The sequence below is a fragment of the Hydra viridissima genome, unplaced genomic scaffold (assembly GCF_058129835.1).
Source record: "Hydra viridissima isolate aposymbiotic clone 2 unplaced genomic scaffold, HvirCarnegie_v1 scaffold_3, whole genome shotgun sequence".
In the NCBI taxonomy this organism is placed as follows: Eukaryota; Metazoa; Cnidaria; class Hydrozoa; order Anthoathecata; family Hydridae; genus Hydra; species Hydra viridissima.
In genome coordinates, this window is record NW_028324302.1 from 9311181 (window position 1) to 9337355 (window position 26175).

A 26175-nucleotide genomic window follows, 5' to 3' on the forward strand; every position below is an offset into this window, starting at 1 on the left:
TTCCATTAGCAAAATTGTATCGAATAAACACAAAATAGTGAACAGACTTCAATAACAGGTGAAAAAATATTTTTTTAAAAAAGTGAATTTTAACTGGTTTTGCAAATCCACTCCTCATATATGAAATTATTTTACCTCTAAAAATTAACATTTTTTATCTCTAATGATTTTTAAATATGCATGTGTTCTTAGATTACACAATTAATTAGGAACTTGATATAATGATATTATTTTTTGGTAAATCTACAAGTATAATATAAATAATCTTTAAGGCCTGCCGACAATGGCTCCTTATATTCCATGAAAAAGTCCTTATAGAAAAATTTGAAAGGCTTTATCAACGAAGTTTTTAGCCACATTCGTGAAAATTATTGTACTTCAAGTGCGCTTTCAAGTGCGCTCTATTTAATCTGGGATGGTTAAGTAGAGAAGAAAATAAATTTAGTCTCCCTATGATTTTAAATAAAAAAAGTTATACATTTGACGCCCATGGGCTTACCTTTTACCTCAGAAAACAAAGGGAACACCAAAAGTAATGCAGATTATCCCAAATTTGGCCACACAGTTACAAAATCCTGGATCCGCCCCTGAACCAGTATGCCATCATAGACACCTTTCCCCTATATCCTTTGAAGTTCTTTAATGATGTATCTAACCTTATAAGGTTAAATGCAATTTTAACTAAAAAATCTAAAAAATATCTGTCATCTGATTAAAAAAGATCTAATTAGAAAAAGAAAAAGATGTCTCGAGAAAGAGTTTCAATTTGAAATACACTACAGATGTACCAAAAAAATGCTTCTAGTGATACACCAAAATACATGTTTCTATATAAAAGTTTATAATTTATTCTATAGTTTTCGCTAAAAACTAAAAAACCGGTTTTTAACGAACAATAAAGAATTGTAAAACACTTATTAAAATCCCTAATTTGATGTTTGGATTTTTATATATTGGTTCGATGGTTTTTCTTTTTTTTTTTTTTTTTTTCTTTCTTTGGTCAATTTTATAAAATTTAAGCCATTGTAACTTAAAGAGTTAAAAATTTAAAAAAAACTACCCAAAATCTTCATGGTTAAAAAAAGAAGATCACAAATTCTTAATTACACAAACCTTTGATTATTCAACAACGTCGAAATTGTTTAACATTTAAAGCAACGATTTAGTTTGTTTTTTTTCCGTGAAGTACGAGAGAGTAAACAGTTATTTGTTTTATAACCTAAATTCCTGAGATACCATAAAGTAAAAGCGCAAAGTTTTTACGTAAAATTAAAATAAAGATGATCGTAGATAGCCTACATACCTTTGTTTTATAGGACAGGCCCTGAGTTCTCGTTATATTAATAGGACAATGAGAGATATTAAATTTTAAAGATTATATTGTTCACCGTATATACGGCTTCTGTGTGTTATCTTCAACTCTTATTTTTATGTTGGCGTAGGCTTCAGTCAAATGAAAACGATATACATTTAAAGTTTCATTTGCTCATTTCTTTCTAGTTTTAATCATCAAAATTATATAACAATGACAGCGCATGTTTTGTTTTGCCCACATGTTTTGTTTTACAAACCATGTTTAATATTAAGCAGGAGATTTTACATGAATCAAAATCATTGCAACACCTTTGTTGACTTTAAACATTTTAGTGACAGCTCTATGGTCTCCTTATTATGGAAGAAGCAAGTCTGCATAAAATACAGCAGGATAATTGAGCCATCTTCAATACATTTAAACATGGAGATCTGTTTGCCTTATCTTCATAAGTTTCTAATAAGTCATAAAGCTTTCACTGAAATATACAAATTAGCAGAAATGCCTCATCGTGTCATGTTACCATGTTACCAATGCCTCAATGTGTCATGTTACCATAACTTAAGCTCTCATTTTACTAGAAAGAGCCAAAGAACTTCAAAAGATATTGATGCTGATTTACCAAGTGAATCTCAGCTTTATGAGCTAATGAACTATTTTCAAGAAGAATCACCAAAATTGTTTTCCAATCAGGGATGGACCTATGATAAATGCAGTGAGAGAATTGTATTTCAAAACTTGATGTTTTCCACAGAGACTTCAACTAAAAAAAGTTATATTTTTCAAATAAATCTTCTTAAATCAATTATGAAATTTGTTTTTGAAACTCCAGAACTGAGCATAGTAAGAATAACAAAGAACCATCTTGATGGTACAATTCATATTCGATGGCAAATACAAGGAACTCCATGGTGGTTTAAAGTGCACTCAATTTTTAATGAAAATCATCGTCAGTACATCAGATATGTTGATGGGTTTTCCATGTTTTATGTTAAAAATGATGGCCTTTACCATAAACATATCTTAATGAAGATGACACCATTACGTAATGAAAATAAAGAAAGCAGTCTATCAAGTTTTTTAACAAAGATTGGTTATTTCAGTCCTGACTTTGAGCATTCGCCAAAATCTGTATCAATCCCAGTTGTAAAAGAGTAGCATCTTTTTGCTGATTATACAAGTTCTTATAAATGTGTCTGATATTTTCATGCAATTTGTTTTTAAAAAGCATTCATTGAACTACAAATTGAATTTTTTTATGACTAACTAAGGGTAAAATATTAAATGTAGGTTATTTATATGATTCATCATTAGCTAAATGTGCTTATTTAGTAAGCTTAATTAGTTATCTTAGTTTTTGTCTGTTTGTATTAAAATGATCTTTAAATCTGTTGCTTGAATATCGAAGGATTAATTTTTTTTTAAATTTCTTATGATTAGATGATTTAATTGATTGATGATATGTTATAAAGTAAATTTATACTAGATTTGCTTTTGTATAAGATTCTGTATGTTTTGCTTTTGATTTTAAGGGTTTTTTTTGTTTAATTTCAAAAATTTTGTTGTTAAAAAAATAATAATAATAAAAATAGTATGTTATAAAGATGCCCAAGAAAAGAAAGAATAACTCTGGATATTCAAAAGTGAATAAAAAAAGAAAAGAAATACCCCCTTCATTAGTTAAACAATCTTCAGGTAATTTAATCTTAAATTTAATTAGGAAATATGATTAAAAAAACTCAATTTGTTTATCAAATACTCATTCCAATGATTCAGGTATAAGGGAATCTTTAACCAGTCAACCATCTGCAAGGACATTAAATAGCACTGTGATTGAAGTGATTGATGTTGACAAGCTGCCTGATAGACCACTTTCACCTGTTAATTGTATGTTTTTATGTAATGTTTTTGATAAAAATTTATTAGACAATAACTTTATGATTTCTTGTGTAAAATGTTTAAATTAGAAATAGTTCTCAAAATTTATTCATATGGTGTCCCCGTAGGTACAAGTTTTGAGAGCTATATTACTCGATTTGTTTTTGTTGTTTCTAGGTTTGTTTTTTTTTCTCTTCAGTTTATTAGCAATTCATTTTAAGAATTTTTCAGTTATTTTCTAATAACAAAACAGCTGAAAAATTGTTAAAATAAATTGCTATACTTCTCAGTTGCAGCCACAATATGTAGCAAAAGTGCTTATGGATTGTATCAGTTGTTTTGCTACAACAGATGCAGCACATCAGTTGTCCCAATACAATAGCTATTTGAAGGCAGAATGTTAAACAATCTCCCTTTGGATAGTTAATTAAAGACTATTTTTGCATTTGAGTTCTAAAATTGTCCTTGCACAAAATACCCTCAGCCAATTTGTGTTTGCACCATTATAAGATATAGGTAGTTCATGTCAAGCCGATATTCAATCATATTTTACTTGATTCTATTTCACCTTTTAAGTAAACAGTTTGGTGTGGTTTGAATCTGTATACAACCATATTGAATCTGTATACAACCATATTTTTTCAAATATGGGTAAGGTTTACTAATATGTTGTTAGTATGGTGGTTTTCAAGTATGGGTAAATACATTAGCATCATTTAGCAGGACAGTTCTAAAGTCAACAGGGATTACAAAAATACTGATAGCAAGTTTAGCAAAATACTGATAGCAAGAGTCAAAAGTGTCCATCAACAAAACAATAACTCTGTATGACATCAATTAAAACATTCATAATGAAAGATTTATTTTACTGCTAAAAAGTTTTGATGAAGTTTTGAAACATGGTGAAAAACCCTTTTATTTTGTCAGCACTAAAAATGCTATTTTCAAATCTTAAAGTACTTTTTGACTAACCATTTTTTGTAAACAAGATGTTCTTATTCCTATTATATTAAATTTTTAATTGAATTTTAATCGAATTTTAATTAAATTTTATTTTAATTTTGATTAAATTTTAATCAAATAGCCTAATAATGCTCTACTTTTTGCTATATATGTAAATTTACTGATGTCCATGCAAATATTCTCCTCTTTATCCATTTAAAAAAGAGTATTTCTCTACAGAGATTTATTAAAATGTGCATCTTTAAAATGATCGAATTAAAAAATGTAATAAATCTTCACATTTTATGAAAAAAATTACTCACTCCTGCAGACATTCATTTGCTAACTTTTGCAGTATGTTATAAGAATAGAAATTAATATGTGTATTTAGGTGTAAAATTGATACATTTAATTGTAAGAAGAAAATAAAGCTTAAATAATACTAAAATTAATTGTAATAGCTTTTTTTTAAAGAAATAATTAGTTTATGTAAAAAAATGTTAATTCTCTTTTTTAAATTTTAATGAGCATACCTTCAAGCATAAACACACTCTAAGACATTAAAAAGGTTTTAGTTTTATATTCAGACTGTTTTCAAGAACAAAAGTGAAAACTAAAATATTTGTGAAAAACTGTTAAAACTTACATTTCAGTTTTGAGTAATATTCCCAGGGAACATTTACAGTTTTTTTATTGATTTTTTAAATTTACCAATTAAATTTTATTGAGTAAAATTAATTGGGTTTTTTTTTTACATTTTCCACAAGGTGATGATGTAATTGAAATAAATCCTCTGCCATCAACTTCACACAGCAGAAACTACAGAGTGCCAAGTGACCTACATGTTGTTGATCTAACTGACATCTTTTCTACTGTAATTAGTTTGCATGTATTTATTTTGCTAAACTGTTGAAATGAGTAGGATAAATTAGTTAGGGTTATTTTGCTCTGAAACCTCCTTTTTTCTAGGTTTCAACTAATCAATTTGCATCTCCCAGTAAGTATTTATTATGTTTATTATATCCCAGTAAGTATTTATTATATTACAAAACAACTAACATCTTATGTATTATAAAATAATCAAATTTTTTATATTATAAACAACCAATATATTGTGAGGGTAGGGGCTTCTGTGTGCATGAAGAATTTGGTTTGTGAGGCAGTGTTTATGTGAGGAAAGGGTTTTGTGTGCGTGATTTTTTGTTTAATACATAGATGTGTGAGTAGTGAGAATGTGTGAGGGTGGAGATATTTTTCAATAGAAATATTAATGCATATAGTAAATATAAAAAAAATGCCTAAATCGAAATATATTAGGGGTACACATTAGTAATCAATTATTTATAGTGTGGAATATTTGTTTCAGGCTAGCTCAGAATGTGAATGCATACAGATGTATTTTATTATGCAATATAATATTATGCAATATAATATTAAGCAATATAATATATTTGACCTTGAATTTAGTGAGTGAAATTAATTTAAGCGTTTTTATTACTCTGGTGTAAAATGGCAGATGATCAACCAACTGAAGAACATTTATGTCATTGCATGCTGTTTCATTTTTAATCAGGTATCAGTGCAAAAGTCGCAGCAACAAAAATTTGTGATGTATTTGGAGTCACATTGAAGGTCAATAAGTGCCAATGTTGGTTTAGAAAATTTTCAAATGGTGATTTTGACTTGTCTGATGGAGATCAAAGTGGGAGCCCAGTAAGTTTTGATTAAAGCTGAATTGTATTACCAACAATTGGATAGATTTCATAACCAATTGTTGCTAAAACGACCAGGTCTGGTCAACCAAAAAGGAGTAGTATTGCAACATGATAATGCTCAGCTGCATGCAGCAAAATTAACCCAAGAAAAAATAAGGCAGGCAAAACTAGGAGAATTTTTCACATCCTCCATATTCTCCAGACATAACACCATCCGATTTTCATTTATTCTGTTCCATGGAATATTACCTGAAGAATAAAAATTTGAAAAATGTCAATGATGTTCGAACTCACCTAGAAGAATATTTTTCTTCGAAAGAAACTAAATTTTATGAATGGGGAATTAAAACTCTACCAACAAGATGGCATATTGTCATTGATAATAAAGGAAATTATATAAATGATTAAAATTAGAATTAAATGTAATTAAATTCTTTTTTTTTTTTTGTTGCCACTTTTATTTTTTTGTTGCCACTAATTGACTAATTATGGGTACCCCTAATATATAAAATAATTCCTATCATTTCTTTTTTTCAAATATTTATCTCATGAACATGTTATTTTAATATTTATGTTAATCATGATCATAATATACAAAGTCATTCAAAATTTTTCTCTTACCACCTTTGGACTTGTGACCAAAGTGTCTTTCTATATTTGAACTAGTCTCACTTTGAAATCTTCTCTTTCTCTTTTTCCAAAAATCTGTTTTAAAATCTTCTTCAAAAGTTTCTTTTAAATTTTCTCATAAAAAAGCTTCTATGGAAAAAAATCTTCTAGAAAAATCCCCAACAAAATTTTCTCAATTGTTATTTTTATATATGCTTGCAGATGTTTCCTAAATCATGTGCTGTTCTAGCATAGTGTTTTTTCAACCTCTCAGTCATGGCTCTGAGAAACAGGTTTTACCGGTTATCTTTTGATTAGTGTTTGTTTCTGGTCTTGAATTTTTTGTAAAAGTCATAAAGAATTTCAAAATTGTTGTGTGCCTTACTAATTGAACTACTACTATTTATTTGTGTAGTTGCAATTAAATTTTTGGTTGTTATTGTGAAAACATTTTTAAAGTTAAATGGTGTTACTGATTTATTTTTCATGCAATTGTACATGTGTCCACCTGGTATTTTGGCTGTCTTGCAATTTTCTTCAACCAAATCATATATGTTTAAGTCAAGTAAAACTTAAAGATGGTTTTTATAATTTTTTTTCATTTTCACCCCTCACAATATCTTAATTTTTAATTTTTAATTTTACTTTTAATGATTTTACTGATTATAAAATAATCAGTAAAATCATTAAAAGTAAAATTTTTACATTTTTTTTTATCTTGTGCATAAAATTACTCAAGCATTATCTTTATGCACATTTTATATAACGTGCGTGTAATTGATTCGTAGAATAATGTTAACATGCAAATATGTTTAGAATAAATCATGTCTAAAAATAGGAACTGTGTTATATGATATACAGGTGACTCATGCTTGTAATTGTCGTTTTTCTGTTTTAGTATCATTTGGGTATATTGTTTTATAAATTGTTTTATAAATTTTTGTTTTATAAATTCTACGAATCAATTACACGCACGTTACACCTTACTGTTGTGTTATTGAGTGCAAGTATGTTTTCAATCTATGTATTTCATTTACCATCTTTTTTTATTTACCTTATTTTAGACTATATAACTTTTAAGGCAGTAGCTAAATAAATATTATCATCTAATTTAGCTACTGCAAATCTAGTGGTGATATTAGTTCATACCTAAAATTTCAGTTTCACTAATTTTTCTGCTATTTTAATTATCATTATTAATATACTAATTGTTCTGCTATTATTATTAGTATATTTTAGATTTTTGATATTAAGTACCATACCTGTGTAGCAGTGGTGTAGTTTGCACCGGATTTGCACAAATGAGTCTGGATTTTCCCTTCCTCTAAAAGTAAGTTTTGTCAGAAACATAAATCCTACACCTGAAAAAAATGTAACAAAAAAAAAATTCTAAAACAAATTATTGGTCTACTAATGGTTTGCATAGTTACCAAATGTTAAGATTTATGCCATGAGACCAACAATTGGGATTGGGAACCAACAATTGGGAAAGTATGAGCATAAAAGAGTATAACAACAGTTGTCTGAGCATAAAATGACTCAATAAAAAATCTTAGTTTATTTTTGTATAACAGCATTTTTTTTTGTAGTTGATTTTTTCTCTAAACTGTTTGAAATCTTTGTTGTGTGCTTCTTCATGTGTGTCCATCCAGAAGAACTTTATGGAAATTCTGATCTTCTTCTATCATGATAATGTTGGATAGACAAATACTACCTGTAATAAAAATGGTGTTAAGAAAAGTTAGTAGTGCTAATGATAGAAGTGTGATGAGTTGATAAGAGAGATATGAAGTGCTGATAATGAAGTGTGATTGATAAATTCATACCATGTCAAGCAAGGTACACTCAACAAGTAATAGAATTTAGTTTATTATAGTTTAATATGTGCATCACTTAAGTAGCATACAAAATTAATTGTTTATTTTTAAGTCTGTGTTTTTCATTTAGTTATATGTAACTTATAGTAATTTGTATGAAATATTAATCAAAACAGAATTAATTTAGAGCTCCCCCTGGGTAAAATTGTTCACTCATTGGTTGGTCAATTTTGCTACTTTTTAATGGTAGTCTTGTTTATTATTTGAATTGGCTAGATGAATAAATTAGTTTCTAGCTTCCCATGTTTCATTATAACAAAATGACACCTGCTAATAACTCAAAGTCTGAGGCCTATTCAAATGCACCACAAAACACTTGTCTAAATGGTCAGTGATAAAAATATGTTATTGTTATCACTGACCATTGAGATAAAGCAAAATATTTTTGGGTAAAACATCACAATAATTTGTATTTAGAATAAAAGAAACAGTACTTCAAACTAATTAGTATTGTAAAATATACATGTACTCAGTATTATAATTTGTTGTTTGCTGAATATTTTTGAAATGTAGGCTAATTTTTCAGCATTTACATTTCACTTGAGTTGGTAATATTCGTGTACACTGTATATTACAGTTATTTATTATTCTTGTGACAATGTTTGTGAAGAAAATTTTGGAGTGTTCCTACAATCTTTATTGACTACCCGAAGAATGATTTGGAAACATTCATCTGATCAAGCAGTTTTAATAAAATCTAAGGCCAGTTTTACACCTCCTTTAGCGCAATTATTAATAACAATGATTGGTGCAACATTCTCTGCACTAATCATGCAAGACACCAACTTCCCCCACTTACAGACAGGAAGCTTGCGGAAGCTGGGATTCACTCTTCAAAAAGATTTACCATATCTATTGCTGGATCGATGCACTGGAGCTTGTAGATCAATAGCTGATGCTGGTCTGAACTTGAAAATGGTATTTGCTAGAAAATAGTATACATGTATTGAGCAGAGTAAGTGGGACCATTGCAGTGCTCAGATGCCTAAGGTGGTAAATCAGTGCTCAGCATGTTAGCCAACAAATAATACACAGATGAATTACTAATGTATCAAAGGCAAGCTATATTCAGAATGTTGCTTGTCCTAGGATGGTGTAGTCTCTCATATAGTAAACTCTATGGATTACTAGTACAATGTAGTAAACTTTACAGATTCACTTTTGATCTTTTCTTCTATATTTTACTCTACAATATCCTACATATTCAAGTTAACATCTTTGTATAATATACTAGTTTATGTTACTCATAACATTAATGCTTAACTAAAGAAGCAATGTTGTCAAGTTGTCAACACTTACTATTCGTTTACTCAACTGAAATTTTATATTATGTTTTTTGCAGTTTGACAGTTGCAGAGAGTTTAAATGATCATGGTTAACAAAGCCCACAATAGAATAAGTTTGTTATTTAATAAAATTCATTTTGTAATTGATGAAATATGTTATGCTTAAAATATTTAACATCTAGGCCTAAACACTGTCAAAGTGGAGGTTTGCTCTGTTCTATGGGGCCTCTACTATTTTACTATTTACTGATTAGCAGATTGTTTGTTATAACCAATGGAACAACTTTAATTACTAGGCAGCTCAATTGTGAAAAAATTAATTTGGTGTTGCATCATGTGTAAGGCTATTAACCATAATTTTTAAACACTCTTGAACATATTCAAATAGTCATAGTTATTTGTTTAATATTTCAAATCTTTTTGTTCTAATGGTTAATCTTTTTATTTGTTCTTTTTATTTTTTTTATAGAGTTTAATCGTGTAAGAAATGCATCATTTTTATTAATGATAAGTAAATGATTCAGTTAATAAATATTTGAAACGTGCATTAGCAATTTTTCACTTTTTATGTTAGTTGTTCACTCTGCTCCTGATCTTCAAGACAACGACAGCAATGACAGTCTTCCTAATGTTCTCAAATCATTCAAGTAAGTTTGATTTTATTTTGTAGTTAGAAGCACTTCAATTTGTTGCTTTTGAGTATAGAATATTTCACATGATAAGTTTTAGAGATCAATTGTGTTTGTACAAAACTGCTCTACTAAATAGGCATGTATTGGATTAAAACCTTTTTTGTTCAAAAACAGTTTATAACGAGAGTTTAAAGCAAGATCAGGCCACTAGAACAAGAACAATGTGTTGTTGATATATCGTAAAGAATCTCTTTTCTACATACTCCATTATGAATTCCTGTCCTGGGATTATTGCAAAATCACCTTTCGAATCGTCACATTGTAAAAGTTGTCATAATATAAAAAATCGTCATATTTTAAATCTTCGCATTGTTTTTTGCTGCGGATTTCTTCTCGCTAGAAGTCAATTTTCTTCACATCGTTTTTTTCTTTATAAATTATCTTAACATCAAGAAATAACGCTATGAATCAAAAAATTGATATATTAAATTTTATTGACGATTAAGTCAACTTCATTTAAGCGACGTAGGATTTAAGCGACATGGGATAGTGTCTTTTGACTGTAGTTTTGGGAATCCCAATAGTTTTGCAAGTTCTCTACGTCACTTTGATTTATAAAGAAATGTGTACCTTGTTTAAAAAAAAGCTTGAAGATTGTGTGAGTAAATGGCAAATTGAAAAGAAATCTTTTAAATAAGGTGATTATCCTTCGTATTATTATAACTTTTTTTTTTTTCTTTTTTTTTTTTTCACTCAGCAACAATCAACGGTCTGATCCGAAGGAGAAATCTTTAACGAAGACGTGTATCTCATGTCCTGTTTGTATGGATAATGTGACTCAGGTACTTAACTATAATATCTCTAATAATAGGTTTCAGAAATGAAAAGCTATTCGTTCTTTTATTTTCAAGAACGGTTTAAACTTTTTATTTAGATAAATTCTGATGGCCGCAAACTCACATCAGCGATCTGTGGTCACGTGTTTTGCAATGAGTGTATATTAAAGGCTGTCAAAACAATCCACAGTTGTCCCACATGCAGAACGAAGCTCACTAAAAAACAGTTGCATCCGATTTTTCTTTAACATGGTTTCAATATAGTGTATATAAACGCCTTTAAATAATATTTATTGTAAATTTGACAAAATATTTCTCTCCAATATACATAACGGTATATTTACAAAGTTTACATCAGGTTTTTTGGGTTTTTAATAAAAATCAATTAATAGATTGAATAGTTTAATAAATATTAATTTTCAAGTTTAGAAAAGTAATCTGATTTTGAAATATAAACAAAATAAAAAGTTTTAAAAATAAATTAGGATCGTCATATAAATTATAATAGTGCACTTTCAAGTTCTAAGTTTTAAAAAGTATGATAAAAACATCAAAAACCTTAAAAACAATATATCGTTAGAAAATTTTTAAATAATAAGTTAAATTCTTAAACACAACTTAGCAAGTTGTTACCATACTCTGAACGGTCATTCGTTCTTTTCTATCTCTACCATTGGGGTTTAAAGAGATGATGCAAAGCTTCGGTACCTTGCTCAGAATAAACTCCAAGAGAGATATTGTGGAATTGAATAAATTCTTGCATGTGATATAAACCGCATATACTTTTTGGATAATATTTGAACTCTGAAACTGACTATAGGACAACTTGAATTGATCAATTTTCTCAGTATAAAAAATATTAAGAACATTACCAAAACAAGCTTTCGTCAAATTGTAAAACTTTCTATGTTTTAATAAAAACTTTCTATATGTTTCAATAAAATGATACGAAGGAGTTCTTCTGCACTCATCTTTCAAGAGTAGCATTTTTCAGTAGCTTTCTAAATCATTTCTAGCCATTTCCATGAAATGGCTACCTTTGAATGTGAAGTAAGGTAAGCCACTCCAATGCATCATGACAAATTTTAATTAAAGAATCCGGTAGATGATTAACAACCCTAATTAATAGATGAAGCTCCATTGGTGAGAGATAATGGGCGAATAAACACAGTTCAAAACTGATTTAGCTTTTTTGATGTCAGCTTCTAAAAGAAGAAGAAGAAGAATAGCAATAATAAGAATAAGAGTAATAACAATTATAATAAGAATAATAACAATAATAAGAATAATAACAGCAATAATTATAATAACAGTTATCATTATTATTGTTATTATTATTATTATTGTTATTATTATTATTATTATTATTATTATTATTATTATTATTATTATTATTATTATTATTATTATTATTATTATTATTATTATTATTATTACTATTATTATTATTATTACTGTTATTGTTGTTATTATTCTTATTATTCTTATTATTCTTATCGATTTTTCTTTGATGAATGTTGAAAATAGTGAAAAAAGGTCACCTTAACAACTACGCTAGTTATTAGAACAAAGTACCGATATTTTTCTTTCTACCGTTCTCCCCATACAGTCGTCCCCTATTCCATTAACATTTTTTTAAAATATATACTTTGTTTATATGTTTTGTGATTATGTTTTTTATATTTTGTGCATATGGTTGCTTAAATATATTCCAGTTCATTTATAATGTATCATACAAAATTATCATTTAAAAGTATATTAAGTGCTTAAATCTTTTTCATATACGTGAATCTTTAACTTTCTCTGGACATCTGTCCAAATATATTTTTTACGAATTTTAAAGCTCATGCTATTCCTTCTCTAAAGCATTCACTGCTCAGTTTTGGTCAAGCAAAGCAAACATATTTGCAAATAAAATAAATTTACCGAGGTTTTATTTTGAGGTAAATTCCAGCGGTAAAGTTTTGTTTAAAAAAGTGAATTTTACTTGAATGGATTTTGCTTACGTTTTGACTTTATTTACGTTGACTACATTAATATAAATTGACGAAATATTGTTCATTAACAAACACAAAGCATTTCGGTTTCTGTTGTAACGAGAGATTCTCACGATTGATAAGTTTGCGGTTTCGTAGTATTGCTGCGTTGTTGTAGTCCAATCATTCAAACTTTTCACAAGTCACATTGGTAAGTAATGTATTCATAAGTAAAAACAGTTTATGCGTTAATGAAGTTTTACTTTTTTTCCATGCTTTTCTATTTCGAAAAAACAGATCTAGCTAAAATCGCACGCCAAATAAAAGCAAAATTACAATAGTATGTGTGATTTACCATAAAAACGAAGCTTTAATGATTAATGGCACTCGTACATTTGTTAGAAATCGTTTTTTCTCGTTCTTTTACCTATCCGTAAAGATGGATGTCAAGTTACTAGGTAACGCCTGGCATTTTAACATCCACTTCCATGAAAGGAGATGTTAAAGTACCTGATTCTGGAGATTATTCATGTGGCATAAGTAACTTTAAACCGTTTAAATGTAGACTTTAACTGTTTGCAAAGTTTGTATGCTATTATTTACAAAATGCTTTTTTTTCTATTGTTATCTTAAACAAACAAAGGGAAAGTTTCTACTTTTCACAATTCATCTCTGATCCATTAAATTTAAGATTTTTGTGCTTTTGTTAATCGATAATATTTTATTCAGTGAAAAATAAATACATACCTGCTTGGAAAAAAATACATTTTACAATCAGTGACTTTTTATTGCATAATTATTAACTTATCGGTAATGAAATATTTTTTTTATCATGAATTATTATTGTCATGATCTTTTCTTTTTTTTTTTTTTAACCTTATATATATATATATAAATATATATATATATATATATATATATATATATATATATATATATATATATATATATATATATAGATAGATAGATAGATATAGATATATGTATATATATATAGTATATCAAAATTTTAGTATATAAAGATTTTTCTTTAGTAAAAAATTACTTCAGGAATTCTTTGATCTACAGAAGAATACTGATTAGGTAATTTCTTTTTTTAAACATGGCCTCATATGAAGTGAAAAATGGCCTCTTGATTATTTTCAACTTTTTTAACAGCAATATACTACAAAATGACCCTCACAACAATTTCATCGAATATTTAGAAAAATGCAACTTTTCTGCTGTGTTGCATGCAGGTCAAACAAGAAGCGATTTGACTAGAAAGTGTCTTGAATTCGTTTTGAGAGATAATATTGAAGGTAGATTTGGATATATACGTTTTTTAATTTTTTTTACCCCCTTTTTCTATTATGTTTGCGTTAACAAAGCTTTTAAAATCATTTACAAGGTCTGTTTTGTAAGGAGATAAGTGCTTTTAGAGAAATCTTCTAATGTATTTTTAGATTACGATTGTATCATGGTGATGATTTCAAGTCATGGCACTGAATTTAAAATTTATTGAAATCATTAACACTTTTAACAAAATAATTCCAATTCAAATACCAAAACTCTTTTTCATTCAATCATTTTGTGGCGATGAGTGCTGATGGCAATAGTGCTGTATCACAGAACATTTTCCCAGCTGTTGAAACTGATTGCGCAAATACAATCAGAACTATGCCATCTGACGCAAACTTACTTGTGGTATATTCAATCATGGAAAACAACAGCCGTTCATGGTTTATAGAATGCCTTCTTGAAATATTTGAAAATTTTTCAGAAATAGACGATTTACTGACAATGCTCATTCAAGTTAATCGAAAGATGTATATTTGTAGTGGAAATGACGAAAATAAACGGACTTCGTCACAAATAAACCAACTTACTCACAAGATTTTTCTTAAGAAATCTAGTTATAGAACGCTTTAAAATGTTTATGGCAGCTAAAAAGGTTTTTATGTCTATTTATGTCTACGGAGCAATTGAAAACTTTCTAATATTTGTTAAGCTTGCCTCATTTTTTAAAGTTGATAAGATGTAGAAACTTAAGAATGTACTGAGCGGAAGCCAAACTATAAAAATATTTTATCTGGTTAAATTGCAAACCATGGCTTTAAAAAAAAATAAATAAATAACGGGCTTAGGATTATCGTTAAACCAGACTCTACAAGCTGCCCTGTAAGTTCATCGATCTTACAAGAGTCGAATCTTATTGCAAAAATAAATTGCGTACGTTGAAAGCTATTTTCTTACAGAATCGCTAGAAAACAGCAGTGTATGCTTTTGTTCTTTCTGTCATGACTGTTTTCACAATCTCAGTGAATCTGATAAGAAACTGATGTTCAAATCCCCGTAGAAAGCATAACTTTTCCGTAGTGAATTCTTCTGTTAATAGTTTCCATTTTAATCATTTTAACCGTCTCTTATAAACACTTTTCGAAATACGTAATGTGAGAATTTCTATTAGTAAAATGTAAAAATAGATCGTGCAATTTTTTCAAAACCTTTTCTCAATTACTTTAAACAGTTTTTCAAAAGAAGAACTTAGCCTTTGTAACACTGCAGCGAAATACCTGAGAAATATGAAGCTCCCAAAATTTGATATTTACAACTAGTTTAACAAACGCAGACAAGAATTCTAAGTTCTTTCAAGTTATGAATTCAAATAAATAGTGGTAAAATTTCTTTTTTAATTTTAGTTTCAAGTAATATAGGAAAGTTATCGTTAGTAATGTCATTGGCATAGAAAAACCGGGGGCTATCGTGGGCGTAGTCTTTAGGTTAAGGTTCCAAGTTGAGGGGCCTCCAACTTATTTTGATTACAAACAAGTAGTTTGTATTTAGCCAATGCGAAAATATTGAGAATTAACTGAGATAAGTGAAATTATTACAGTAAGAGTCGATTTTGGAAAAGAGCTTCAACCTAGCGTTTGTGCGCGTACTATGATAAATTGACAAATGGCTATTCAAAGACAAGAAAGAAAAAAAAGATTGATGTATTTCAAACTAAGAGGTCATTACAAACCTTATGATGCACGTATGAATTCAGTAAATGTATTTTGCACGAACTTTAAAACGTCTGTCAACGAAGAGGAATTCCTTGTCGATCGAATAACAACGTAATATTAAGTTATTTAGCAATACTATTGACAAAATTAATATCAAGAAGATTCTTGCCTAGCAGAAACTTCAACTCCCAGAAACTAATCGAGCTGCTGAATCCAGATATTCTATAGAGTACACCACTGTAAACGACATTGATTCAAATGAGGAAACTGAAAGAGATGTTTGCGAAAGAGCAGTTATATTAACTCTATTGGAGATTGCACAACGTTTCAGGTGTTGTGTTATCTCCAATTGAGATGACATAACTGCTGCATTAGCATCAGCATTTTTGAAAGATATCAGACTAGTATCATCGAAGGAAAAGAAAAATGTTGTTTACTAAAGTAACCAAATGAGAACGACAACGGAATTGAAAAATGTGACAGCTGAATAACCTCTTCATTAGTTCATAATTTGATTGGAAGGTATTAGTGGTAGAATAGTTTCCTCGCCAATTAATGCCAATGGTACAGATCTCAATAAACAGCAAATTGAAGGAATCATGACTCATTTTAAGGGAATTTAAAAAGTCACTTATATCAGCTGCATGAACTCCCACTACGTCATCTATTGTTAAATCTCGATGGTGGTGCAATATCAAATTTATTACGATGACTAATGTTAATGATCTCAGTATCAACCTGGGGGAGATCCAGTTACAAAAGCTTTTTGTTCAGCGCCAGTGTCAAGATGAAATCCAAAAGCATTCTCGTCTTATTTAAGATAGTTGACTTGACTGTTGCGTTTACACTCTTCAAACAGCGATTTCTCAAGTTATCTAATTACATTTGCAGCATTCATTCTGAAAGTCACTGATGTAGTTTAGAATCATATGTGAACCGTCTTGCACATATAATGCTCTTTATCTCTTTAATTCATCTGCAATTCATTAACAGTTATTCCTCCAAAGAATGTTTTTCTAGCAATTTGAAACAAATCACGAAAACATCCGAGAGTCGGAAATTCATGCGAATAGCTAGTGCCATATTAAGAGAATTAAGTCTTCTCGTAAATGACCTTCCGACAAGAACTAAACTTTTTAAAATTTATCGTAAGCAGTTAGATTTATAAATGTTCAGAGAAACGAATTATGACTGGATTAATTGATACTAAAAAATTTAATTTTCAAGACCATTCGGGAGCCTCAAAAAAAGTTTTTCTATCTTTTCTTCTTTCCGACGTGTTTTGGACTTTAGCAATGTCCCTTCGCTGCTAGAATTTTTTAGAGCTGACGCTCCACTCTGATAAACATTTATTTATTTTACACACACACACACAAATTATAATAGCAAAAACAAGTTGATTTGAAATATGTTTAGAGACCTCCAGATTAAAGATATTATAGCTTTAAGACATTCAAGGACCGTGGCCGCCGTATTATTCTGATAATTCATTTCTTTAAACTTGGGAAACACTTTGAAAACAATTTCAACTTTTTTAAAATCCTCTTATAAACATAAAATCGCTATTAAAATTTGAATGTTTAGTCGGAAGAATTGCTTTTGAATTCTTTAATTGAAAACAGCGCATTTTTCCAACAACTCAGTCTCATCAAGCTCAAGTATAAATATGCAAAGATGCATGCTTATTAAATCCTACCATAAACTAACCATTTTAATATATTTAAATAAATATTTGTACATTAATAATTCTTCATTCAATTATAAGGGTCACGAAAAGATACATGTACGTGTAGTTGTTATTGCATTACTAATGTCAAATTAAAAAGTGAACTGAGTTTCACTAGACGACGACGCGCCAAACTGGTAGGCATTGTCATTAGCAAACGGAACTAAGTTTTCTTCGACATCGTCTTCTTCTTCAGCAAAATATTGCTCAATAAGATCACCTGCCGTTTTTTGAATAGAGTCATTCTCATGAGTCTGCAATCTCTCAAGGATATCTACACCGCCACATTCTTCTATCATTTCAGCTACTCGAGCCGCAGCATTCATACGTTGAGCATTCTTAAAAAAGAAAAAAACAAACAAAATAAAAATGCCTGTACTAATAATTCTTCTTATCACAGTTAAATTATGGCTCCAGTGACGTCAGCTTATATGTAGTATTTTGTTAGAGTCGAGAAATCAATACAAAATATTTTTGAAGGATTGTATGTACACTAAAATGGTTTTTTTTTTTTAAAAAAAATTGATAAAGAAGGAAATGGAAAACTTACAAGTAAAATGTTATTTACAGCATCAAGAGCAACCATTGTTGTTTTTGAGTCTTGAGTTGTCAACATACGACATAAGGGCGCCATAACACCAGCATTAATCAATTGCACTATTTGCTCCACACTTCCTCCAGATGTATAATTAGTGATCACCCAAACAGTCTCTTTTTGCACTTTAAAATCTCCTTTCTCTAGGGCATTGACTACAGGTCCTAGCAACTCACTATCAATTATAGCCTAAACAGTTAATTTTTTTATTTTATCTAAAACAATTTTCCTAATAAGTGCAAATATTAAAGAATGTTTTTTCATTGATATAAAACTTTATGTTTATCACAAGGGATAATGGAAGTTTTAAAACAGCAAAACTATTTAAATCTACCTGTATTTGAGATTGGTTTCCAGCAGCTATATTTGAAACAGCCCAAGCAGCTTCTTTAACAATTTGAGATTTTTGATTGGTGAATAACTTCCGAAGAGAGTTTAATGCACCGCACTCTACAACAGTTTGTGTTTGATAGTCATCCCCAGTAACAATGTTACCTATAGCACGTAAAGCTGGTGTCTAAAAGAAATGGTAACTAATGTAAAACATGAAACTTAAAATCAGAAAAAATAATACAATATATATTTATATATATATAGCCTAAATCCACAGTTTTGATTCAATTATCACCAAATTTTACACACAGGTCTAATTTTTCCCAGGGAAGGTTTAAGACCAGGTTTGGACCACCCCATACTCCATGTTTAGAATAATTATACCTGGAACCAAGTTCCAGCCCCCTCTGACTAATCCTTGCCCCAGGCAAGGAGGTGATTATGGAGCTAATAATTTTAATAGCTTTTACCAGTGAAAACCAAAAAATTGTAAATATGTATTAGCGGTTTTTTATGACGATTTTTAAAGGATATTTTTGGAAAAGTATACAGCATGAATGAACAAGAAAATTTTTTAAGACATTTTTTTGTTTGGAGAGAAGATTATCATTTATCAATGTTTGTTGTGAAAAAGCTACATTACCAGTGTGGTTTAGTTCCCAAAAACATGACTACATAGCTACAATTGCATTTCTGATTAATACAGTAAAATTTTATCTCCAATATCTGCAAAACCCAGGGCATTGCACTGGGTATTCCAGCTAGTTTATATATAAAAATACCTAAAAAAATTTAAATTATACTTTTTTACCTAGATTTTTAATCTATATATCAGTATGTTCATTGCATTAAACTACATGTAAAAAAAAAAAAACTTACAACAATGTTGACATTTGAATCTTCTAATAATTCTACCAAACGTGGCACAACACCGGTACGAATAATGATGTCAATTTTTTCATTTGGCCCATCTGTCAAGTACGAAAGAGCCCAACATGCATCAGCAACAACATCTTTATCAACATGAGAAATTAATTGTGCTAGAACAGGAAGTATATTTTGAATTTCTTCCAGCTTTGGAGGTGGATTTTTATTTCTGCATAAATTAGATAGTGTCCATGTAACATTTCTCAAAAAAGAGTGCTAAAATATTTCAAAAGCAAATAAATTTTAAAAAGATAAAGAACAACAATTACTTTATAATCAAGCCTCCACATTCTGTAACTAATAGCAAAGTAGCTCAAAATACTTACTGGTGTATTTAATTTAACAAGACCTAATAAAGGTTTAACTACTCCTCTAGAGATGACAAAGTCACGAAACTGAGGGCCATCACCTAAAAGAATTTTCTTTACAGTAGCTAATACTTTCAATAAATAACTGATAAAAAAGACAATAATTCCAAAATGAATACCAGCAATATTTCCAAGAGCCCAAACAGCCTGCTCACATACATTTACATGAGGTGATTGTAAGAGTGCTACAAAGCAATCAACAGCACCTACAAAAAAACATAAGACATTTTGAAAACTTAAAAAACTAAAACAAAGAAAAAACTAAAACAAATAAAGATGTTTTACCAGCTTCTACAACAGTTTGTGTTTGATCAGAATTTCCTGAAGCGATATTAGTGACTGCCCATGCAGCTTCAAACTGAATATTAGCACTAAAATTACAAAAGGATTAATATCTTTCTTTTAAGATTTTAGATATTAGCTAAATTTCAAACATCTTACAATTAAACATTCCTGATTTTGAAATGCAATAAAAGAAATATTAACATACTTTTGTTCATATTTGAGCAGTTGCACCAACGGAGGAACCAACCCTGCTCTAATGTTTAAATTAAAAGAATAATTTAGTAACTATTTGGTAATACAATTCTTTGATTCAACAGCTTAAAAATGAAATTAAGAATATATTCATCTTTCTTTAGCTAAGGCCTGAGGGAAAAAATATAGCATTAAGTGAGAAAAGTAAGTAAGGATATAAAAATTAATTATTATAAAGCTTACTTTATAACTCTATCAATAGGTGGATTATTTTCTCGAGACAAAAGACGTCTAAATATAATTTTAATTACTCTGCTGAAAAACAGTAAAACTAACTCAACTTGAGTAATTTAGAAAAAATGAAAAGTTATTGGTAGTTACATTAGTAAAGGAAAGATAGCTGACTTTGCAGCTTCAATTCCACCAAAAATATTTATAAAAGTGCAAAATAATTTAGTATTAAAAAAAGAAAAAATACCGTGTACTTTGAACAGCTTGATACAGATCATTTTCAAACTTAACTATATCAGTAATTGTACTGTTGCATAATAAAATCTTAAAATAATAAATTCAAAGTATGATTAAAGTTTAATATTTTTACAAAAGTAAAAGTGCATATAAGATCACCCTACAAAAACATAAGAGACAAAATGAGTAATAAAGAAAGATAAAGAAATTATTTAGAGTAAATAGAGAAAGAATAGAATTTCTTTCCTTTCTCTACAAAAAATGCAGTAGAGGGAGAATTTGTTTTAAATCAAATACATTCCTTTTCAATATGCTGTGATTACAAATAAATATTTTAAATAGTTAGAAAATTTATTTTAATTTATATAGGGGAAAACCTCAATGAATGGGACAGTTTTTGCAAAATGCTTTTTAAATGTAGATAAAATTGTTTAATATATATATTTAAATATGTTTGATAACCACCGACTCTTGCTCAATGATATAGTAAAACAAAAAAATTGGATTTGCATTTGGCTATTGGTAAAAGGAAAGTTTTATTGGAGCATGGCATTTGTCCCATTCATTAAGGATGTCTTATTGAATGGGACAAACATAAAAGAATTAAAAACAAACGTATTTAATTCAATCATTTTTCAAACTAGTTTATTAATTGTAAATATAGTTAAATATATAGATACATACATAAAGACCACACAAAAAGTATTTTTAACTTTAAACATTTTAACTCTAATTAAATTTCAATCAAAGTAGAACTTTCTCATTTTAGAATATTATATTTAGTTATTGTTATTTAAGTAAAATATTGCAGTATAAAAGTGTGTAAATAATACCCATTACCCATGGGGATAAAAGTAAGGGACTGCAGTATCCCTCTGCTGAGCTGTAAATAATACTTTATTAAATTCATTCAATAGGTAGTACTTTGTCCCATTCAATATGCGCATCACTTTATCCAAAAATGATTAGTCACACCAATAACACCATTAATTAAGCTTGAATGTTTTAATCACTGTAGTACTAGAGACTGCTATCTATTTAAGCATGGAATTTTTTCCATAACTTCAAAAATTGCTGCAAAATTAGAAAAAAAACATTTTTAAAAATTACTTTTTACATTCGAAAACACAATAACATCCATTGTCATTACAGTCATAGAGCAATAGGATGGATGAGTTGGTCAGTTGAGTTCTTGTTTCTATCACTCTTTGCTACAGGAATTTGAATATCCTTACATCGATGCTTGTAAAAGAATCTGAGTTTGTCCCATTCAATAATCGTCCCATTCATTAAGAATCTCCCCTACATTTTTACAGGCTTTATAAAGCTTCTGTATCACCATTTTCAAACTACTTTATAGCTCTTTGAATTATCAATTGTTTTCTTTTCTTTAAATTGCTTTAAATCCAAAATGAAGATTATTACAAAAAATTATAAAAAATTTCATATACTGACAAAACTTAATTTAGAAAATTATAAATTTACAATTTGATTTTTTTAAAACTTAAATTTAAACCAATTTGGTTTTGATTTTTCAAGATTAAGATAAATGGCAGCTGCATTATAGTTGTATTTTAAAACAAAATACAAAGAAACATTTAAATTTAAAACAAAATAAAAACTTTTAACTTGAAATTTAAAGGTGTTTCTTTTTAAATGTGTATAATTTAGGAAGTGATCTTATATCATTTAGTATTCACAAGGAATACCAGTTACATATTGTGTTTAACAGAAAAACAGTTTAAAACGTATTTTGCATTTAAGAAAAAATTATAATGAATATATATTATGTACTTATAATTAACTATTATGACCATAACACATTTATTATTTCTTACTTTCACTTAAAATGTAAACACAAAATTAAAAATTTATAACAAGTTATAGAAATTTAACTTGCTGAAATCCTTACAGTGACTATTTCATCCAAATGTAGCAATGCAGTAGGAGTCTATAAAAGGAAACGTTGCATAAAGATTAAATAGCCATAATACTTTTACTTGGTATTTAGCAAATAAAAGCAACAAGGTTAAAGACAGACTTCAAAAGGTAGTAATAGAATAATTATTTAGGCTTTACAAGTAAAGATAACATTTTACTTGGTGACTATTTTCTTTTAAAGGGCTTATCTCAGATAAATCTCCAACATTTCTTTTCTTTAATATTTGCTCATCTTTTCTTGCCTGAAAAACAAAATTTTAAAAAAATATTTCAAAACATTTAGAGTTTACTTAAACTATTACTTTCTTGCTTGGTATTTTGTAATGATAAAATGCAAGATTTTAAACATTAAACTAAAACGTTAGTTGGGAAAGTTAATGGTGTATGCTATTATTTGAGACAATTTACTCTTGATAATAATAAGGATAATATCACTGATAACATTAGGCAGGTATTTCAAACTTATCAGAAAACTCAATAAGCGATGAGTTTAAACCATCATATTCTTGATCAATATATTCATAATTTAAACTGCTTTAAATAGCATTTAACAACAGTAGGACAGCCAAGTTAAATCATTATCTTGCTGTGAATCTAACTTGTATAAAATTTTTCCCAGATAATTCTTGCTACAGATAAGGTAAACTTTGCAAAACGAGTTTTTTTGTTGTTTGTATAGCAGTTTCAGTAAAAGTCTTGAGCACTTATTAAATTTTTAACATGGTTGACATATCTGGGCTTTTTCTACTATGCCATGCTTTTTCTACTATGCCTTGCCTTTTCTCCAAAATTAAGTGCTTACTATCTGCATAGAAAAAAAAACTTAGTTAAAAGAAGTAGAACTTGCCTTGGTGCTTACGTAATACACTAATGACTATTTGTTGTATGTACTAGATTTAATTTTTTTTGTCTTAGTCTTTACCTGAATTATTTAACTTTTTTTGTAAAATAATAAAAATAATGTAACAGGTAATATATTGATATTTCTTTAAAAAAATTTAAATTCTCAAATGATTTATTGCATATATTTTTAAAAATGTAACAAAATCAAAGGAGATAATCTGATATTTGTAGTGGAAAAATTGGTATCAAGATTGTGAGGCCTTTATCAATTGAAGGTTTCTTTGATGAAAATGTGATTTAGTAGTCACTATCCTTTTAACAAACATGTATTTCATACATATAAAGAGATTTTTAATACTAATGTATTCATTATATGTTGCAGATATTGTGCAACAAATTTAAAAAAAATCAAATTATTTTATGCAAAAATACAAGGAAATGTATTACTTTTAAACTATTCTAGTTTTTTGGTCAAAAGAAAATTGGTGTAAAACTATTATATTTCAGAGTTAATGTTCCATAAGAGACAGCTACTTAACACTTAAATTTAAAGTAACATCTACATAATATATCACATAGTTTACCTTTCTAATTTCAACTGCAACATCATTTTTGCGTCGTCGAAAATCCTAAAGATAAAGAATACTTAATTTATATCTAAACAGGTCCTTCTTTAATTTAACTGATATAAGACTGATGTTTACTTTTAAAATTCTTGGCTGGGTATAACAGATACACTACAATAAAAAGAACTTCATTTATCTAACTGGCATCAGTTTTATTTTACCAAAGTATTTATTTAATGTAAATGAAGCAAACAAGTTGCATTTCCAAGAACTGATGAAAATTTTAAGTATACTGCTGTATATAATAGTATTAGGCAAATTTGTGTTATTTTTTCATTATTTAAACGTCCATAAGTAGCTAGCTATAGTATTAAGAATAAAAAGTTATGCCTAATACTTTATTAATAACAATACTTATTGCTAAAGCTACTTTAAACAATTTAGAATTTACTAGGAATACCAATACTTCCAAAATGGCATGTATAATTAGTTATATTGCCTCGTGCATTTATGATCACAAATCTTTATTAACTGATCGTTGATTGAACAAAGTAAGAAGACTGTTAAATATTTAATAACGTAAAATAGTTTCATTTATTAAATACAAATACTATACAGAGATATCCTTTCCACGATTTTTAAATTCTCGACTTCGAACATTTTCTTGAGAAGGCATCTTTGATACCTATGATATTCGTAGTCTTACTAACACAAAGAGACGAAAGGCTTATACCGCCTAGGTACAGAGTAAATAGAATCCAAAATTTAATTTTGTGTTCGCGCGGTATTCTTTTTTTATTCTGAAAATTAAAAGGTTATAATATTTTCCCACCAAGAAAGTTAATTGGCTGAAAGCTAATTATTCTATTCAGATTATATAATTTATTCAAACTAAATCTAACACCTAAACTATTAAGATAGTATAATTAATACCATTTCCCTAAGGAATATGAATATGCAATAATTAATCTTTATCTTTTAATAATTTAATCTTTCTAATTTTAATCCGAATTCTTATTCGGAAGAAGGGGAGGGGTGGTGGAGGGGGTCGGAGTCGGAAAAGTTGAGAAGTAAGAATCGGAGCTCATTTTACTTGGGGTCGGAGTCGGAAAAGTTGAACCGACTCCGACTCCAGCTTAAAAAAAATCTTTCAAATTTTCGTAATTTTTATTGGATTTTATAGATGTTGCTCAATAAAATATTATATGTTCTGCAGTCTAAAGCACAAGTCCCAAACTCTAGCCCTCTAGTTGTTACAAAATTACAAGTCCCAGGATGCTCTGATATTTGTAGGGTATCTAGGCATAATGGGAATTGTAGTTTGCAACAACTGGAGAGCAATGAGTTTAACGTGTTAGTTTGGGGGCTTTAAAACGGTGATAAGCAATAGGTTATTTTGCTGCTTATCACTGAGAATCATAAACCACCTCCCCTGTGCTCTCCTCTAGCATCCCTTAAACTAGATAACTTCATGGTGCCTAAACTCCCGGCTTAAACTTTCTGATGCTGTGCTGCATATTCTTAGTAGAAAGCTAGGTGTGCCACCACCAAGCACAAAAGAGCTGCTTCACAAAGCAGAAAGACTGTAAAAATTCAATTAACTTTGTTTCTCTGGAGAGAGAGATAGTATTAGAAAATTAGTGATTGAAGAAGATGTTAAACAAAAAGAAGAACTTAAAGAATCTCTCGAGAGACGCTTTTTTTTTCTTAACAGAGTGAATTAGTTTGCAATCAATGTCCGATTTGTTTTAAAAAAAATTGAAGCTGTTACCTTGACATTGGCAGTAAAAGACACCAAAGCTAATCACACCAGCAAATTTCTCCAGGTCTTGGTGGAAGAGATTCTTCAAGAATTTGAACTTAAAGAACAACAAATTC

General features: G+C 28.7%; 3 protein-coding genes and 1 long non-coding RNA gene across 7 annotated transcripts; 3 read left to right on the plus strand and 1 right to left on the minus strand.

The window, feature by feature from the left end:
* Positions 1-1525: 1525 nt before the first annotated feature.
* LOC149890898 (uncharacterized protein C6orf136 homolog) lies at positions 1526-2977 on the plus strand. Its single transcript, XM_090082415.1, has one exon. The coding sequence runs from the start codon at positions 1526-1528 to the stop codon at positions 2468-2470; it is 945 nt and encodes a 314-aa protein (XP_089938541.1). The 3' UTR covers positions 2471-2977.
* Positions 2869-11439, plus strand: LOC149890899 (uncharacterized). The gene is made up of 7 exons (XM_090082416.1): positions 2869-3007; positions 3089-3199; positions 4900-5006; positions 5102-5129; positions 10194-10266; positions 11009-11093; positions 11186-11439. Exons 1-7 carry the CDS (start codon positions 2917-2919, stop codon positions 11333-11335), a joined length of 645 nt encoding a protein of 214 aa, XP_089938542.1. The 5' UTR covers positions 2869-2916; the 3' UTR covers positions 11336-11439.
* A 1583-nt stretch (positions 11440-13022) lies between these two features.
* On the plus strand, positions 13023-15052 carry LOC149890900 (uncharacterized). Of its 4 annotated transcripts, none has more exons than XR_016450896.1 (4): positions 13023-13274; positions 14098-14146; positions 14222-14364; positions 14509-15052. It is a non-coding gene; the product is annotated as an uncharacterized LOC149890900 (long non-coding RNA). The 4 variants fall into 4 exon arrangements; XR_016450894.1 differs by having other exon boundaries at positions 13037-13274; positions 14269-14364; XR_016450897.1 differs by lacking the exon at positions 13023-13274 and adding an exon at positions 13281-13873.
* A 2701-nt stretch (positions 15053-17753) lies between these two features.
* LOC145180384 (importin subunit alpha-1-like) lies at positions 17754-25114 on the minus strand. The gene is made up of 14 exons (XM_090082891.1): positions 24914-25114; positions 24316-24360; positions 23047-23130; positions 22860-22898; positions 20958-21034; positions 20723-20770; positions 20493-20540; positions 20288-20373; positions 20122-20208; positions 19961-20043; positions 19587-19850; positions 18709-18891; positions 18330-18563; positions 17754-18117 (listed from the first exon to the last, which is right to left on the minus strand). The coding sequence occupies exons 1-14, from the start codon at positions 24971-24973 to the stop codon at positions 17872-17874; spliced, it is 1584 nt and encodes a 527-aa protein (XP_089939017.1). The 5' UTR covers positions 24974-25114; the 3' UTR covers positions 17754-17871.
* Between the last annotated feature and the right edge of the window lie 1061 nt (positions 25115-26175).